This window comes from Mauremys reevesii, linkage group 8, assembly GCF_016161935.1.
Source record: "Mauremys reevesii isolate NIE-2019 linkage group 8, ASM1616193v1, whole genome shotgun sequence".
In the NCBI taxonomy this organism is placed as follows: Eukaryota; Metazoa; Chordata; order Testudines; family Geoemydidae; genus Mauremys; species Mauremys reevesii.
This window is the reverse complement of record NC_052630.1, coordinates 43,501,699-43,518,671: the sequence shown is the minus strand read 5'-3', so window position 1 is coordinate 43,518,671 and position 16,973 is coordinate 43,501,699. Positions and strand designations below refer to the sequence as shown.

The 16,973-nt window shown below is 49.0% G+C and overlaps 1 protein-coding gene across 1 annotated transcript in view; it reads right to left on the bottom strand.

Moving 5' to 3' along the window:
- Nucleotides 1–11,302: 11,302 nt before the first annotated feature.
- Nucleotides 11,303–16,973, bottom strand: part of NOTCH2 (notch receptor 2) — a 152,021-nt gene continuing 146,350 nt past the window's right edge. Inside the window, exons 30-33 of the mRNA XM_039486397.1 lie at nt 16,617–16,918; nt 16,043–16,190; nt 15,309–15,406; nt 11,303–14,635 (exon numbers count right to left, since the gene is read on the bottom strand). Of these exons, the coding sequence (XP_039342331.1) occupies nt 13,289–14,635; nt 15,309–15,406; nt 16,043–16,190; nt 16,617–16,918 (1,895 nt within the window). The 3' untranslated portion in view covers nt 11,303–13,288. The remainder of the gene's footprint in view (nt 14,636–15,308; nt 15,407–16,042; nt 16,191–16,616; nt 16,919–16,973) is intronic.

Genomic DNA, 16,973 nt, shown 5'->3' with positions numbered 1-16,973 from the left:
TGCTCGGGGCAGCCCCCTATTTTTCGGGCTGTTAGGCCTTACCCCCCGAGTCTTTCTCCCCCACTCCCCAAGTCCCTCTGAGATCTCTGGCCGCTCTTCGGCCTCCTTCTTCCCCTCCATAGTTCGGCCTGGAGCTACGGCAACTAGGGCCCTTGGTACATAGACTTGCCTCCTATTCTGGAGACTCCCTTCCCCGGTGGTCCGAGAAAGTTCCTGGGTTGCTAGGTGTCTCTCTACAAGGGCAACTAGCTCATCATAGGAGGAGGGATCATTTTGACTGACCCATCCTTGTATGTCCGGTGGTAGCCCTCTCATGTACCTGTCCACAACTATGGTTTCCACAACTTCCTCCAGCCGGTGAGTCTCGGGGCGCAGCCACTTCCTGGCTAAGTGGATCAGGTCAAACAGCTGGGACCTCGGTGCTTTGCTGTCTCAGTACTTCCACTCATGGAACCGCTGTGCTCTTATAGCTGTCGTCACGCCAGACTTCGCCAGGATCTCCGCCTTTAGCTGGGAGTAATCTGAAGCTGCTTCTGTTGTCATATAAAAATATGCTTTCTGTGCCTCCCCACACAGAAAAGGAGCCAGGATACCGGCCCACTGGTCTTGGGGCCAGGCCTCCCGCTGGGCTGTTCTCTCAAATGCGAGGAGATATGCCTCTACGTCATCATTCACCGTCATCTTCTGTAAGTAGTGGCTTGCCCGCAGGGACCGACTCCCATGGGGGCCGTGCGTTAGAGTGGTCAGGGTCTTCAGCTGGTTCACAACCTCATGCAGGGTGGCTCGATCCTGAGCCGCCTGGCTCATCAGTAGTTGATTTGTCTTCTACTGTATTCACACTGCCTCCTGCTGGGCAGTATCTGCACCCTGGTAGCTTCTTGTTGGGCCGCAGTGGCCTGCGCCAATGCCTTCACCACATCCTCCATTTTAATTTTTTTTAATATAGGGGGTGTTTTACCCTGCCCCGAGATGGTTTGCCACGAAGTCTCACTCAAAATCCCACCCCTGACACCACGTGTGGCAAGGCACCTTCTCGGTCTCCCCAGCCTCCACTGCTTTTAGCCCTGGCGAGACAGGCTTGGGTAATCTGGTCCCCCTTGGGACACAGGGGAAGTCTGTTCCTTTCCTCCACCAGTCCTTTTTAGAGTATATTTCTCCCTTGTGGGAGAGAGTACTGCCTCTGCTCCTGGTGAGGCTCGCTGTCTTGCTGCTCCTAACCTCCTGGCAACAGGGCTCCTTCTCTCTCCTGCCCCCCCTTCCTCCCAGGGGAGGGTTTAAAAAGGTCTCAGGCAGCCCTTAGCTGGAATCAGCTGATCCTAATTAACTTCAGGTAGCTCCCTCTCAGCTTATTCTAATTGATACCTTGGCAACCCCTTCTCAGCTGAACCTGATTGACCCGTAGTTACCCCCCAGTTGCTAGGGAGGAGGGCCTTTTAACCCTCTGAGACTGGTTTCTACCCCTCCCTTGTAGCTGTCTGTCCTGAGTTTATCACAGTATGTATAAATATCTCCAGTCTGTGTGTTCCATTCTATGCATCCGATGAAGTGGGCTGTAGCCCACAAAAGCTTATGCTCAAATAAATTTGTTAGTCTCTAATGCCACAAGTACTCCTGTTCTTTTTGCGGATACAGACTAACACGGCTGCTACTCTGAAACCTGCAAGCAGAATGTTACACAAACTGTGCAGGGAGAACTAGGTAAGTGTGAGAGAATCAAACAGGCATGGAGGAAAGTCACAGTTCTCTTCAATAAACTCATTAATGCCAATAAGGAAAATGGATAGTTGAGGGCCCTCTTCACTTAACCCTCAAGGGCCATGCCAAAGTAGTTTGCCTTAGTGCTGGGGCTCCAATCATCAACCAGTGCCCCAGTGGACTAACACTAACTCCTGCTCCAAGGAATCTAATGGAAATGGTGATATTTGCACAGTGGGGCCTGGGCTACGATTAGGGCTCTGAGACGCTATGATAATACAAATAATTAATAATAATACCCTACTTTAATAATGTATTTCCAGATATTCTAATTCCATGGGGCTTTTAAAACCAGCAATCTCCTCCTTTCCTTGGGCCAGCCATACCATTACATACAAAACTGTGATTATCTGGGGAATCTGAACGTGTGCAATTTATGAATTCTGTGAGGGATCATTAACTCTGTATTTTTACCCAAGCTGCAAACTCCATTTTATTGTGCAGTTTAAATTGTATTCTCTGTTCTTACATCCATGCTGGGCTACAATTCCAAAGGGGTGGTGATCCTGCTAGCGAGGAAGGGTCACATTTTCCAGAGCTCTGGGAAAATTTTAACTTAAATTCCATGTGCACAAAAATACAAAACAGCACGAGACTCTGTCCTTGATAAATGAGCCATTCCAAATGTCAGAAAAAAGCAGAACAGCCACAGATAGGCTCTGGCAAGAGGTAGTGAAACTGGCTCAGCTTTGATAGGATGCCGCCAAATCCAGCCCTTTTGGATCCAAGTTTCCTCTTTCATCCCAGCAGTAGCTGTGCTGTGGAAACCTGCAGCCTCTCCACTTGTACCACCAGTCGAGGTGTTATAGAATGTCTCTGATTTCTCAGCGGCTGGTGGCTGCAGAGCGTACTGCAGAAGCCCACTGGAGAGTGAACAGTCCAGAGTCCATCTGGATGGCCAGAATATGGGACACGAGTAATGGAAAAACTGACACCTGAAGAAAAGGAGCCTTTCTTGAAGTGTGCTCCCCTTTTTAGAATGCTCTGCAAAGGAATTCTCACTTACCTCCGGGCCACAGAGACTGTGCTACAACATATAGAAACCAAATGGGGAAATGGCTGTGTCATGCAGTGTGGGGGAGTCAGGGCCCTGCACACACACACACACCCCCACTTCCTGCGATTCACCGTGACTCTCAGCCAGCCAGTAAAACAAAAGGTTCATTAGACAACAGGAACACAGTCCCAAGCAGGGCTTGTAAGTACAACCAGGACCCCTCAGCCAGGTCCCTCTGGGGGGCAAGGATCTTAGATCCCAGAGTTGGGGTTCCCTGCCTCTTTCCAGCCAGCCCAAAACTGAAACCAAAAACCCCTCCAGCAGGCTCTCCCCCTCCCCTTCTCTCCCCCTCTCCCTTTGTCCAATTTCCCGGGCAAAGGTGTCGACTTGTCCCACCCCCCTTCCTGGCTCAGGTTACACGCTCAGGTACCGTCCCTCACAAAGTCATCCCCTGCTCTCCCAACCCCCATGCAGACAGTCCCAGTAAAACTAAACAACATTCCCAGTTCAATCCACCCCGCTCCCTACTGCGTCACAGGCAGTTAGTAAAATAAGCATTAACAGTGAGTTCATCTTTTCAAGTGGGCTGTCCTCAGGATTTAGCTCCACAAACTGCTGAGCAGCTGCAATTCGCCATCACAGGAGCTGCAGGTGCTGTGTCCTGTCTCAGCATTTGGCCTAGGGAGAGTACAACTGAAAAGGCCGAGACCCTGTAACAGCCTTCATAGAAAAACAATGTGAGTCTAGCATCAGGGCTGGCTCTGAGAGAACAAAACGTCTGCCCGCTGAGCACTGCCCATGCACCAGCTGGGAGAGGGATGTCTCCTTTAGGTTACTGCCTGGGTGAGACCAGAGCTTGTGTTGGCTCTGTTCCATTTCCTAGCAGACCACACAGACTGGGCCATGTGTGCATATATTGTGGGGCTGCAGGAGTGCTGCACAAGTGGATGAATTCCCAGCCCTTCCTTACCTTGCCTCTTCTCCCTCCTTTGTCTATCTCCGAGGAGGAAAGGAAGTAGTAGGGGAAAGAGGGGATGTGTTGTCTTGGGTCACTAATTCCAAGTCCCAGGAGATTTCTCTGCAGATCTAAGTTGCAGGGAGCCAGCTAGACTCAAGATCCAGCTTACAGGGAAGGAGAAGAAAGATGGCTTCCATACTTTGCTTAGGGGCAGAGAATTCCAAGAAAGTCCAAGTCCCAGAGCCCAGAACTGGTTCTGCATTCCAAGGGGGAAGAGAACCGACTGCAGAGAGTCCTGGACACCCAAAGATCTAGCGCAAACAGCAAGTTACTCTTTCTTTAAAGGGGCCTGCTTCATCGACTGCTTGTGGCTGGAATACTAAGGCTTACTGTACTTAAGTTCAAAAACTCTAAATTCTCCATGTGTTGAGCCCCCACAGAATTACTAATGCAGTGGGGAACTTGCCAGGGTTTAAAATTTGAAGAGTCAGACATTGTATTAGTATTAAAAGGCCTCTCAGGAGGCAAAGCGAGGAGGCTGCGTCCAAGTCCACTAAAGAGCCCTCCACCCATGAACCGAGAGGACTAACAAATACAAGGAGGGGACTGCAGAGGCACTTTTGAAAACACACCAATGTTCGAAAACAAAACGAAACACCTGGGTTTGTTTTTGCTGCAAAAGAAGTGTGTGAAATCCTAGTGGAGCCCAGCAGAGGGAGCTCTTACCTTTACTGGGGATGAAGGAGTAGTTCTCACTGGAACATGAGGTTCTCAGTGAGGAAGCAGGGGAGGCAGCACCACAGGAAGCAGCTATGGCATTGCTATGGGCCAAGTCCCTGCTCTGTTGAACTTACTGGGGCCACTCATACGTGTTCATCAAGGTGAGGAAGGGTCACACAACCTGGCTTTGTACCATTGGATTCAAGACAGGAAATGGCTCAGAGAAAAGGAAGCCATGAAACCCTGGGTGGTTATACTGGAGAGGATGGTCTAGAGTGGAAAACTGATTACTTCCAGGAATTTCATAGCTGAAATATGGGGGAAATACAGCACCTGGAGGATTCCTGGAAACCTCTCAGAGAAATGGCTGATTAGTTGTCTCTTCTAGAAGATAACACTGCTGTTTTGTTTGACTTAAACCCTGACCACGACTCCTATCACTGCGGGGTGATATTACATGTTTACCAGTTTCAGCATGTCATGATAAAGGTCACAAATTGCAAGCTGTTTGCTAGATTGAGGCACCAACCCCACCCGCCCACAAACAGCAGATGAACATTGGAATAATACCCCAATGTGTAATTTGGTTTGGTAAGAGCGAGAGACAGAATTCTTCTGAAGAGTCTGTGTTTGCATAACAGGGCTGATGAGCAAGTGCGCGGAGTGCAATCGGACTCCGCAGGAACCAGAGTAACAGTGTGAAGCAGGGGGCTATACAGAGTTTTACAATAAAAACATTATGTTGGTAAAAGTGGGTACATGCAGAAGTTCTCATAGCCTGTCATCTCACCAGTGATGTACTTGGCTTTAGCGGCTCTGAGAGAGGCCACTGCAGGGTAAAGCCTCCAAGGGAAGGGGTATGAGGAATCACAACTGCAAAGTCTCCAGGAAGAGGAGGAAACTTTAAGGCAGTAAGCGGGGCCAAGCAAAGGGGAACTTCCTAACAGTTGTGCACACACACGGTGGGAGGGAAGGATCTAGAAAGACCACATTAAACGCCCCAGATCTCCTGGCTGTGGAAGCAGCCATCAAGAGTCGTGCTCCAGTACACAAGCCTCAGCACAGGACTGCAAAGGCTCCCACATGAAACAAGCAAGATCCCAGGAGAGGGATATCTGACCTTCTGATTGACAGCAGTCAACATATCCCTGTCCTCGCCCTTCCCATAACTGCTCAGCAAAAGCCTGACTCTTCTCTCAGCTACTGCTTTCCTCCTATTAACCCCAAGTGACCTAAGACATCATCCTTGAATGCACCCCAAGTAGGCCCCACTGAGAAGGAACTGACGAGTGGCCTACTTGGGGTGCCCTAAACAGCCCGATGCTGATACAAGTTTGCCAGGTCTCAGCACTGCTGATCAGACCATGTGCTGGGCCTGTGTTTTTCCAGCATTGAGGTTGCAAGTGAGAGTCAACACCAGAGACAGAAGCTGCATTTTCTCTCTTTCCTGTTCTTTTCTCTGCCCTTTTGTGTGTTTGTGTCTTGTTTTGTCTTCTACGAAATGGGATCAGATTTAACAGCAGCACCACCAATCATAGGCAGCGAGTTCCATACCCACATGGTGCTCCGGCACCAGCAATATTCAGAGCCAGGGGCCCAGCTCCACCAAAATTTGGGGCTGGGGCGCCTCAACCCCGGCCCCACCTCATGCCCCCCCTCGAGTGTCCCATGGCCCCAACTTGCTGCCCCTGCCCCCGCCCCCGCCCCTCGCCTTTCCCAGGCCCGGGAGCAGAGTGTCTCTGTCTTTGTCTCCTCCATGCTGCTTCCCTGCTGCTGCAGGGTCCTAGTGCCCCCCTACTCCACTGCCAGGGCAGATTGACTCTGAGCCTGCCCTTCCCCCTCAGACCCTTCCCTTTTCCGGCAGGACCCTCCAGCAGCACAGCCTCCAACCCCCTGCCCACAGTCACTGCTCCTGCCCCATGCTGGGCAAGGAGGCAGCCCCATCCCTCACCCCCAGTGAAGCTACAGTTGGGGCAACAGCTGGGGAGGAGGTGCACACAGCACCCCCTGGCACCCACCGCGGGGGAAGCGAGGGTGATTCCTGGACCTGAGAATGTCCCTAAGAGCACATGCAGTGACAGTGGTGGGGGTGAGTGTGCTGCTGGGGGGGTGGGAAAGGGGGGCTCCTCCCCCAGAGCTCACGACTGCCAGCAGGGAAAGGGCTGGGGGCAGTCCTCCTCTCTGGCCCCTGTCCCGGAGCAGCCTGCCTGCACCCCAACCTCATCCCCAGCCCTGCTCCACCCCAGAGCCCACACTCCCAGTCAGAGCTTTCACCCCCCACTGCACCCTCAACCCTCTACCCTAGCCCTGAGCCCCTCCAGCACCCCAAACACCTTAACCCCAGTCCCAGCCAGAGCCCTCATCCCCCCGCACTCCTACTCTCGCCCTGAGCCCTTCCCACACCCCAAACCCCCCATTGCCAGCCCCAGAGCCCTTACCCCCTACACCCTTACTCTCTCCCTGAGCCCCTCCCACACTCCAAACCCCTCATCTGCAGCTACATCCCACAGCCCTCACCCCTGCACCCCATCCCTCTGCACCCCTCCCATCCCCAAACTCCCTCCCTTCTACAAACATGCCACCCCTGCCACCAATGACTGCTCTGTGATAAATGAGAGGGGAGGTAGCTCCCTTTGTGGACACCCAGCCAGCCAGCCAGTTAGCTATAGAATCCCTCTTGATAGCTGTTCTCTACTTGCTTTACCTGTAAAGGGTTAAAAAGTCTGACTGCATGCATAGGTCAAGGGAAATGAGTGGGCACCTGACCAAAAAGCCAATGGGAGAGCTAGAACTTTTTAAAATTGGAAAAAAAAAAACACTTTCCCTTTGTCTGTCTGTTATTGTTTTCCGGAGAGAGAGGACAGAGCAGCGACAGGGCTGAGACTATGCTGTAAAAAGCTTTTTTGTCAGGTAAGGGAATCATCAGATCATACCTAAAACTCCTCATTTGAAACCCCAGATATGTAAACAAATCAAAAAGTGTCTAGAAAGACATGATTAGGTTTATTTCAGTTTATTTCTTATTGGCTTGTGGACTCCTCTATGCTAACCCCAAATGCTTTTATTTGGCTTGTAATCTTTAAGCTGGACCTCAAGAAGGTTATTCTTTTTTTTTTGGTAAGTGGGTTTTTTAAATCTAGAAAGAGCCTAAGTTGCAGATGTATTTTCTTTCTTTCTTTCTTTCTGTTTTTAATAAAATTTACCTTTTTTAAGAACAGGATTGGATTTTTGGTGTCCTAAGAGGTTTTGTGCATATGCTGTTTAATTAGCTGGTGGCAACAGCTGATTTTCTTTGTTTTCTTGAGGGCTTGAGGGTACACCACAGGAAGGAATTCCTAAGTGCTCCTTCCTGGGTTCTCAAAAAAGTTGTTTTTTGTTGGTGTTTTTTGCGCACTTGGGAGGTGGCAGCATCTACCCATCCAAAGTCAGAGAGAAGCTGTAACCTTGGGAGTTTAATACCAGCCTGGAGTGGCCAGAATTTATTTTTAGAATCCTTGCGGGCCCCCACCTTCTGCACTTGAAGTGCCAGAACGGGGAATCAGCCTTGCCACTGCTCCAGCCCATTGTAACGAATGTCTTCTCTTGTCGCCAAAAAGGACAGTTATTACCACCTTCGATACCATCTAAAAGACTGTCAAACAAGGGTGTTTTCCCCTTCTAAAAGCTCTGATCAAGCTGAAGGGAACAAGGGATGCTGTTAAAATGAAAGCCTTATTTAATCCTTTACATTTGAAATGCTTTAGCTCTTTTCTCTTCCTTTCTGTATCTTTAATAAAAGGATTTGTAATGGTGTGTTTGCCACGGTACTGAGCATGCTGAGATCTGTGTATAAAAAGCCCCAAACCTTGTTTAAAGCTGTTTAATGTTGGACGGTGACTGGATTATGTTAACACCTTTGGCCCAGATAGTCCATCTAAATTAATACAATAGTAGCAACTAATACGAGTAGACTCATCAATATCAATGATTCTACGCAGGATAAGGCACTACCCAACAGGAGTAAGGCTGGCAAAACCAGGCTTTGAATATCAATACATCCTTCAGTTTTCTGGTCTTCACTTCAGCTTACTTGCTCTTGAATGGAAAAAGAACACAAATGTTTTTGAAGAGCACAAGACACACCAGGATAAAACATGATCCCAGAGGTGAACAAGATGGTACAGTAGGAGGCAGATGGCCTGCTGGTTATGGCACAGGCATGAGCATCACTGGACTCACAGAACCCCTATTTTATAAACTGATTGAGGAATTAATAAAATTGAAAAATTCATAAAATCCAACATCTCAAAACAGTAGTTATGTTGTGTAAGTTGCAGAACAGTGCACTGCATCGCTTTCTTCCTGTTCTCCAAACCACTGCAGAGCGACTTGCAATGCACTGAGGCACCAAAATGCAAAGGAACATTGGCTTGCTTCTCATCGACTTCACTTTTGTTATGTGATTGCTCCCACCCCCCAGGGATAACTTCTTCATATAACTGGTTGTTGGTGAGATCAAGCTTCTCCTGCACTATCCTCTCTGCCACAGGCTTCTTCTGAACCAGGGCAAGTTAGTTCGCCTGTTTCCTCACCTATAAGGTGGGAATGATCATTCTTGCCTCTCTCACCTGGGGATGAGATACTTTGATATTCTCAACTGGAAGGAGCTGTTTAAAGAGGAAAGCATTATGGGCCCAGATGTACCTCCTACATCCATGCATGTAGTCCCTTCTACACTACATTTTCCCTCGTGAAAATCGAACTGGGCTGGCTGGTGGATGCACATAATCTCCTCACCATCCCCACAGTCTTTTTCATCTGTTTGTACAGCACCTAGCACAATGGGCTCCTGGTCTGTGACTAGGGCTCCTACGCTCTATAGTAATGCAAATAAGAACACTACCACAGCTACCTGGGTGAAAGGTATTACAACATGGGAAGGTATGACCCAAGGACCTCTGGATGCCAATTGGCAGAGAGCATGGGGTACACAGACCCTCTGGGTTCCTCAAAAGAATACCATGTAAGGTATCTAATGAACTTACCTCGTTATCTCTAGCTTGCTTCTTGCTTGCATATATAAACCTGCCCCTGGAAATTTCCACTACTTGCATCCGAAGAAGTGGGTATTCACCCACGAAAGCTCATGCTGCAAAACGTCTGTTAGTCTATAAGGTGCCACAGGATTCTTTGCTGCTTCTACAGAACCAGACTAACACGGCTACCCCTCTGATAATGAAAGTCTGTGTCACACTGATCATCGTAATCATTGCAAGATGTATGGCTGGAAAATGGGAGCTATGGATATACACTGAAAGCTATGGTCTCGAGGCCTTGTAATGAAAAGCGCGTCACTCAAAGGTAGTGTGGCCCAGTGACAAACTTCTCCAGACAGGAGATGGGAGACACTTACCTCCCCTGTGCACTATTGTGTCTTACAAGAAGTCTATTAGCATACTGAGTTAATGCTAATGAAGAGCTGGCAGGAAGAGGTAAACAATGGTGGAGGGTACCCTTTTTGAAGGTGAAGCTCAAAAGTCTGGTATATCTGAGTGTATTGAGACACACTTTGGCATCCTTCCTTTCTGCAAAGACAGGCTGCCAGTGAGCTTAATCTTATGAAAGGGAGATCTTGGCCATCCTGGTTGAAAATGCTGGGAAAAGGAGTTGGGGTAAACGATCCCGCCGGAGACAGGCATGTCTTGAGAGTTATGTTCAGGCTCTAGAAAGCATATTATAATCTTGTTTTATATGTAACCATTTGTTTCCAATATTTTTACCCACTATCGCTTGGCTCTCAGTTGATAAACTGATTCTTGTTTTCACTATATATATGGGGGGAGGGGGGATCCTGAGTAAGCTGGTGTGTGCTGTTCCTTTGGGAGGAGAGAATCAGAGCTCTGTGAGTGTTCAGTGATTCAGGGGCTGGGCACTGCAGAGGGATGCTTGGGGATGGCGTGTACCTATTACTAACCTGTACAGAGAGCAAGGCCTGCAGAGGCCTGGCAGGCAGTGCTTGTGCTGCTAGAGGCCGGCTTTCTCAGGGAGCTGATTCACAGTAGGCACAGACAGGATGCCCTCATGCCAAGGGCAGGTGGTGGTGTGGTGCCTCACAACCCTGGATGCCCCTGAGAAGCGTCACGGGACACCCCATCCAGGACAGAAGCCCTTTTTTAAGGGGGATCCCGAGTGCAGCTGACACCAGGGTGGTTAGGAATGGATGGGCCTAGTTTCCTGCCAATCCCTGGCTGGGGATCTGTGGGATTTGGGTACTGGCCCCAGGGCCTGTTGTGCAGTGGTGGTGGTGCCCTTCCCAACACCAGTCTGGGATAAGTCTGACTGGAACCTTGGAGATTTCCTTCCCCTTAGGAGGGGATAAGGGTTTCATCAGGGGAGGGGTGAACACTGAATAATGTGTGGGCTCTCTGTGCCCTGGCCTGAGATGGAGGTGCAGGGGACACCATGCAGAATTGGCCAAGCGAGACCATGTATAAGTTCAGACAGAGTGGCAGCTCGCAGCTATGGCCACAAGTGAAAACACCGGTGTGTAGACACTGGACGTATACTCTTTATTTTGGGGATAAAAAATGCTTATACATTTTGTAGCAATTATTTTCATAATAGACTTTTTTAAAAAATGTAAAAATAAGCACATATTTTCCTGTTATTACTGTAGGAAAATGCTGCTGTGTGAATGGTTACTGCTTACGAGATAAAATACCACCTTAAGAAGATCTCAGCTTTACCAGAAGTATAAAAGAGGCAGAAAGGGACATTGTTCAAACACACCAGATGCAAAGAACATACCTGCCTTGCAATGGCTGCCAAAGATAAAAGGCACTTGGGGTTATTTAGGGCTAAAAAGCAAAAGCCCTTGGTTTCTTTGGCATGTATTTAAGCAATCCTTGATTATTTCAGTCCCAAGCCCCAAAAGGCTGAGCTGTATCTCTTTCACAGTACACACCTCAGTGTGGGCAGGGAAGAAAGGCTGTGTGCATCAGAAAGCAACAAACAAAACAATCAACAACTTCAGCCCAGAAAGGTGGCCCATGGAATGATTCCTGGCAAGGCCCTGCCTTCATGTACCTTTGAGTCAAAAATCAAAAGAAAATGCATTGTGCTCCTAACTTTGCTAGGATAAAAGTATCACTCAAAACACTGGACCTGGTAAAATGTGCAGTAACTGCTGCTCAGAGAGGAGCAGACTCCCTGTCTTTTGTTGGCAGCAAAATAGTACTCAAAAATGTCCTTGGAATGTTCATTTGCAGGGATCGCCTGGAGAGGTAGAATTAATGCAACTTCTAGGAATTTACACTTCTATCCTTGACTTGTCCAGAGCCCTTCAGGGAAGTGTTCTCACAGGGCAGTGCAGAGATCTGGACAAGAGGAGAGGCAGCTCTATTGTCCAGTTAAGGCTCCATGAAAGCTGGGTTCTGAAAACCCACTAAAAATTTAGAGGAAGCTGCAGTATAATTCCTACTTGTCTTGTGGGATCATACGGGGAACAGCATCACAAGTGTGCAGTTTTGGTATGTGCTGAAGCATAGAGCAGAATCAATTAATCCATCTGCTCAGATGTTTCAGATGATGGTTTCTGAACTATTTGGTCTCCAACTTAACCAACTGCCAATTTTAGATGAGGTGCAACTAACTAAAGGCTAGGAAGAAGACTCTAGCATTCTTGCCTTCTAGTGGACAGCACTGTATTAGGCTGTTCCGATCACCTCCAAAGGGCATAAAAGGGGCAATTATGCCCTATCCCCAGGGTTGAGGGTCACATTAAACACAGGTGAATGGTACAAAAGGACAAAAATGCTGCATATACATGATTACAACATAGCCACATCATGATACAGCACAGAGAGACACAACACCCAACCTGCATGACTTGAGAGCACCAGTGTCAAACACATTTGACTCTTAGCTGTGGTACTGTGTAATGGGATCAGGAATTTGTGGTGTGAGATCAGGAAACTTCCTTATGCTTAATCTGAGGGTTTTCCTAAACTACTGCTTCTTTTCCAGGCAGTCTCCTCTTCGAGACAAGGTGCCTCGGTGGGCCAGCCCTGAGCCTGGCATTCACTGCAGAGTAGTGTGAAGGAGGGGTCTGACCTGTCTGTGGAAGACAGGAGCTTGGGGGGTAGGTGGTGAGGTAGACGTCTGACCAGGTATTCTGAGGAGGAGAGTGCCATGTAGACTTGTCTGAGGATAATTCGGGGGCTGGGAGCTGGAAGAGCCACCACTGTATATGCACTCAGGTAGGCGAGGGTTCAGGAGGGCCTGGGCACTGCGTTAGGGAAGAGCTAGGCAGTGCGGGGGAGGTGGCTCTAGACAGTTGTCCTCATGTCTATGGGAGCGTTTTGGTTAACGGGCAGGGGGAGTTCAGGACATTGGTCTAGGAGAGCCATGGGAGGGTGATAGCTGAGATCACAGGCAGGACCAGTAACTGTGGGGGAAAGGGAGGCATTTGGAATGGTAACAAGAGAGTGTCAGAAGAGCAAGAGGGTAAAATTACTGTTATTTGAGGCTGAATATGAGAAAGCTCTAACCAGAAGAAGCATTAAGCTGAGCAAGAGTCTCTCAAAGAAAGTGGCGGAATAAGTTTAAAAGCAGACTGGACAAAGTCTAGAGAATCTCATATAGAGAGTAATACACACTATGTATACAAACAGTGCCTGGGGAACTGGCTAGAGGTGGCCCAACAGGTCTTCCCCATCCCCAGCTTCTTTGATTCGGGAAGCGTAAAACCTACAGCAATCACAGCGGATGGTGGGTGGGTGCATTCAGACTTTTGAACACTAAAATGGTTCTTCATTTCCATCCTGGGTGACTATCATGAGAACTGCAGCCAGCTCAGCTTCAGCAGCCATTAGAACCTTTTAGGCATAAACCTGCATGTTGCTCCGCTGCTGCTCTGACATATGTGCTGCAGGCCCTCGCTGGTTGCTGCCGAGGCTGGGGCTGGTGGCCACATCAGACCAATCTGAGGCAGAGTGTGGGGACGAGCTTGACCACTGATCAGGCGACTCAGGTGATGGAGTCAGATATGGGTGCTCCCCTGGCAAGTGCCTGGTATGGCTGGGAGTCCTCTCTGTGGCAGAGGAGGAGTAGCTGTGCTGAGATGGCGGAGTGGGGTACTTTCCCACTGAGCTCTGAAACTGGTGATAAGCTGGGAGGTTTGTGTGAGCTACTTGTCCATCCTGCTGAGGGATCACTGCGATGGGAAAGGAGGCACTTGGCAACTGAGCTAGGTCTGGTACCTGGTACATGGAACTAAGAGGACCAGCTATATTCTGAGCACAGTTTGCCTGTGCCTGCTGAGGCATTGCCTGCTGGTTTATGCCACCTTTGGGAACCAGCTGGAAAGTCATAATAGGTGGCAGTGACACTCTGGAGACTCCGCCGTGCTTCACATCGGTTTGAATCATGCCACTCTGCTGAGGCACGCTGGGGTGAGAATGCACTACCTGGGGGACCATGCCAAACATCTCATTATACTGGGATTCATTCATTTCCATACGACTCATCCATTCAGCAGAAATGTTAACTGGCCTGAGCCGATCGAGCCCACAGTTTGGAGGGGTGATTCTGTGCTGTGAAAGCAGCTGGCTGACAGAAGGAAGCACAGTGCTGGATCCACATCCCAGGGGCTGCAGCTCATGGAGGTTGGAGAAGGACATGGTGTGAGCAGCCTGTACTGATGCGGCAGTGTGCTGTGTGTGTGGGGACGAAGGTAAAACCCCTGGTGATGGCATCACTGGAGACGATATTGGTTCAGATACAAAAGCATGTGGGGATTCCAGGGAATCAACTGGTGAGAGGGTCACTGAGCTCTCAGAAAACTGCCCCTTGCTTTCACTCACAGATTTCTTCCCCTTCCTCTTTGCATCCTTGGAGAGATTTGTGGGCACCAGGCCCTTGGCACTTGGTTTTCTTGGCTTCTTGCTTAAGGAAGCATGTTTCAAATTGAGGAAGGACCTATTTGGGCCACAGATCACTGGTGAGAGGGCTGAGCTTAGCATGGTGCCAGGGTGCCCAGAAGGGCTATGGGTCAGGTTGTACTCATTCAGAAGGTGCACAATGTCATGGTGCATCCGGTCCTGTGCCACATCTCGGGGGAGGCGATCCATGTGGTCTGTGATGTCTCGATTGGCAAAATGGTCCAACAGGATTTTAGCTGCTTCAAAACTCCCTTCCCGCGCAGCCAGGAACAGCGGTGTCTCCTCCTGAAAGCACAAAGAGGAGACATCTCAACAGTTTTGTGGTTATTGTGGATCTAGGGGAAACAATGTTGACTGAGCAAGGGGCAACAGGAGGAACTGCAATCTGTGAGTGTGGAACAGAGCTGGAATACGCCACACACAAAATTCACTACAATTCCACTGAGAGAGAATCCAAGGGACAGAAACTAGCCAATACGGCTTTAGAAGGGACTGCTCAGTGAACTACAGGAGAAATAAACTCCCTGTGTTGGAAATGGGGGAGTGGGAAGGGAACCAAACAAGAATACAATCAGCAAAGGCTTGTATGGGAAAGAACTGAGCCCTCAGCTGAAAGAACGGCCTGTAGTTAGACACTTGACTGGAATGTAGGAGACTTAGGTTCACCTGTGAACCAATCTGAGCCATGGCTAAGAGGAAGTGAGAAGTGGGACTTGAGGTCAATAGGAGCTGCTGGGTACCTGGCACTTCTGAAGAGTCAGGTCACTTAATTCCCTAAGTGTAGATTTAGAAGCCTCACTTCAAGTACCCAGTTTTGAAAAATCTTGGCCTAGATCATTTCCAACAGCAACGGCCCAACTGCAAAGCATGGAGCTAGTGGGAGAGAGACAGGGCTGAGTGGCCAGCAGTGCAGACCATGTGTGAAGGGACAGCCCTATTGAGCATACACAAACTGTACCTTGTTGTCCTGCATGTCTCTGTTGGCTCCGTTTTTCAGCAGCACTAATGTTGCCTCCACATTGTTAACAGCAGCAGCCCAGTGAAGGGCAGATTTACCTGTGGGGAAATTCAGTCCCTTCAACAACAAACCAACGAGCAAAGTGGGAGAGGTGTAATACAGCATCCCCAGAGAACTGCCAAGCCTGGCAACCTACAACTCTTTCCAGTACAGTAGTCAGCCCTGCAGCCTCCTTGATGAGCTACATCTTGGTATGACCACCTGTGATACACCCATCTGTCCCCACAAAGCCGCAGAAAGTCCTGGCAGGCTCCCTCCATGACACCCAGAACCGCAAGGCACGTTGCAGAAAGTCTCAGCCCAACCTCCCACGAGACTCCATCTCACTACATGCAATGGGACAGCCTCTCCAGGAGTCTCATGTTCTGTACGCTTGTGAGATGCTGCAGAAAGTCTCAGCACAACCCTCACCACTGTGTCCCCCCAACTCTCCTCCATACATTTCAGGCATCTCCAAAGAACCCACCCTATGATGGCCAGTCATTCTGCAGTGTGCTACACTTAATCACCGCAGAACCCACCCATATAGGATACCCTCTACCCTATTTATTCTGCTAGCTCCAGTGTTATTAATAGCTCATGCTACAGTGCAGGTTTTAGCTCCTCATTCCCATTCTACACCCTGAGAAATGGAGCTGAACACAGAAGCCCTCAACCCACAATCCCCGCAATACCATGATCATCCACTGCATTGACATCAGCCTGGCAGTTGATCAGCTCGGCCACCATTCCTTCCACAGCCAGTCGGGCAGCCAGAATTAGTGGGGTTGTGCCATCATTCATCCGCACATCCAGGTCCGTCACTCTGTTACGGATCAGGATCTGAAGCACAGGGGAAGAGTGATTTTTCAATTCCATTAAGAAACAAGACTGAGAATTAACAAGAAACTTCAGAGAAATTTTGTATTCATGTAGCAATATCAGGATTGAAATTTGAGGACTCAGAATATGCAAGATATTAACAAAAAAGCAAGTGAAAACTGAATAACTACATGCAATATAGTGTGTGTGTGTGTGTATGGAATCTTTTGAGTTACTAATATCGGAAGAAACTAGGCCTACAAAGAACCTTCATCCTTTACCCTTGGGCCAATGCATTGCTCACAGTCTAAGAGCAGGATAGCCAAGGACACAGTACATGCCCAGATACATCCTTCTGGGTGGGCAGGCAGATGATGCCATGCATTGCAGTTGCCTAACACCACTATCTCAGCCAGTGTCCTAAAAGGGATTCCCTAAATGGTTTACCTGGAAGACACCCTGTGCATCAGCTGCCACGGCTGCATGAAGGGGAGACCGGCCCATGTTGTCTCGTGCATTAGCATCAGCACCAGCATCTAGTAAGCGTTTTGCCGCATCTGCTCTTGAATAGCGGGCTGCTAAGTGCAGTGCCATCTCCCCAGTACGGTCCGTTTGGGCCTGCAGGTTGGCACCTTGATAAATCAAGTCTGTTATTATATTTGCTGAAGAATCTTCCATTTCTTCATCTTCGTCACTAATCTCGGAGCTGCCCACACGGAGAGATGCCAACATGAGTGGGGTACACCCATCTGCAACAGAAGAGAAGTTTGAATGGTAACACCTGCATAACAGCAAAGAAAAGCA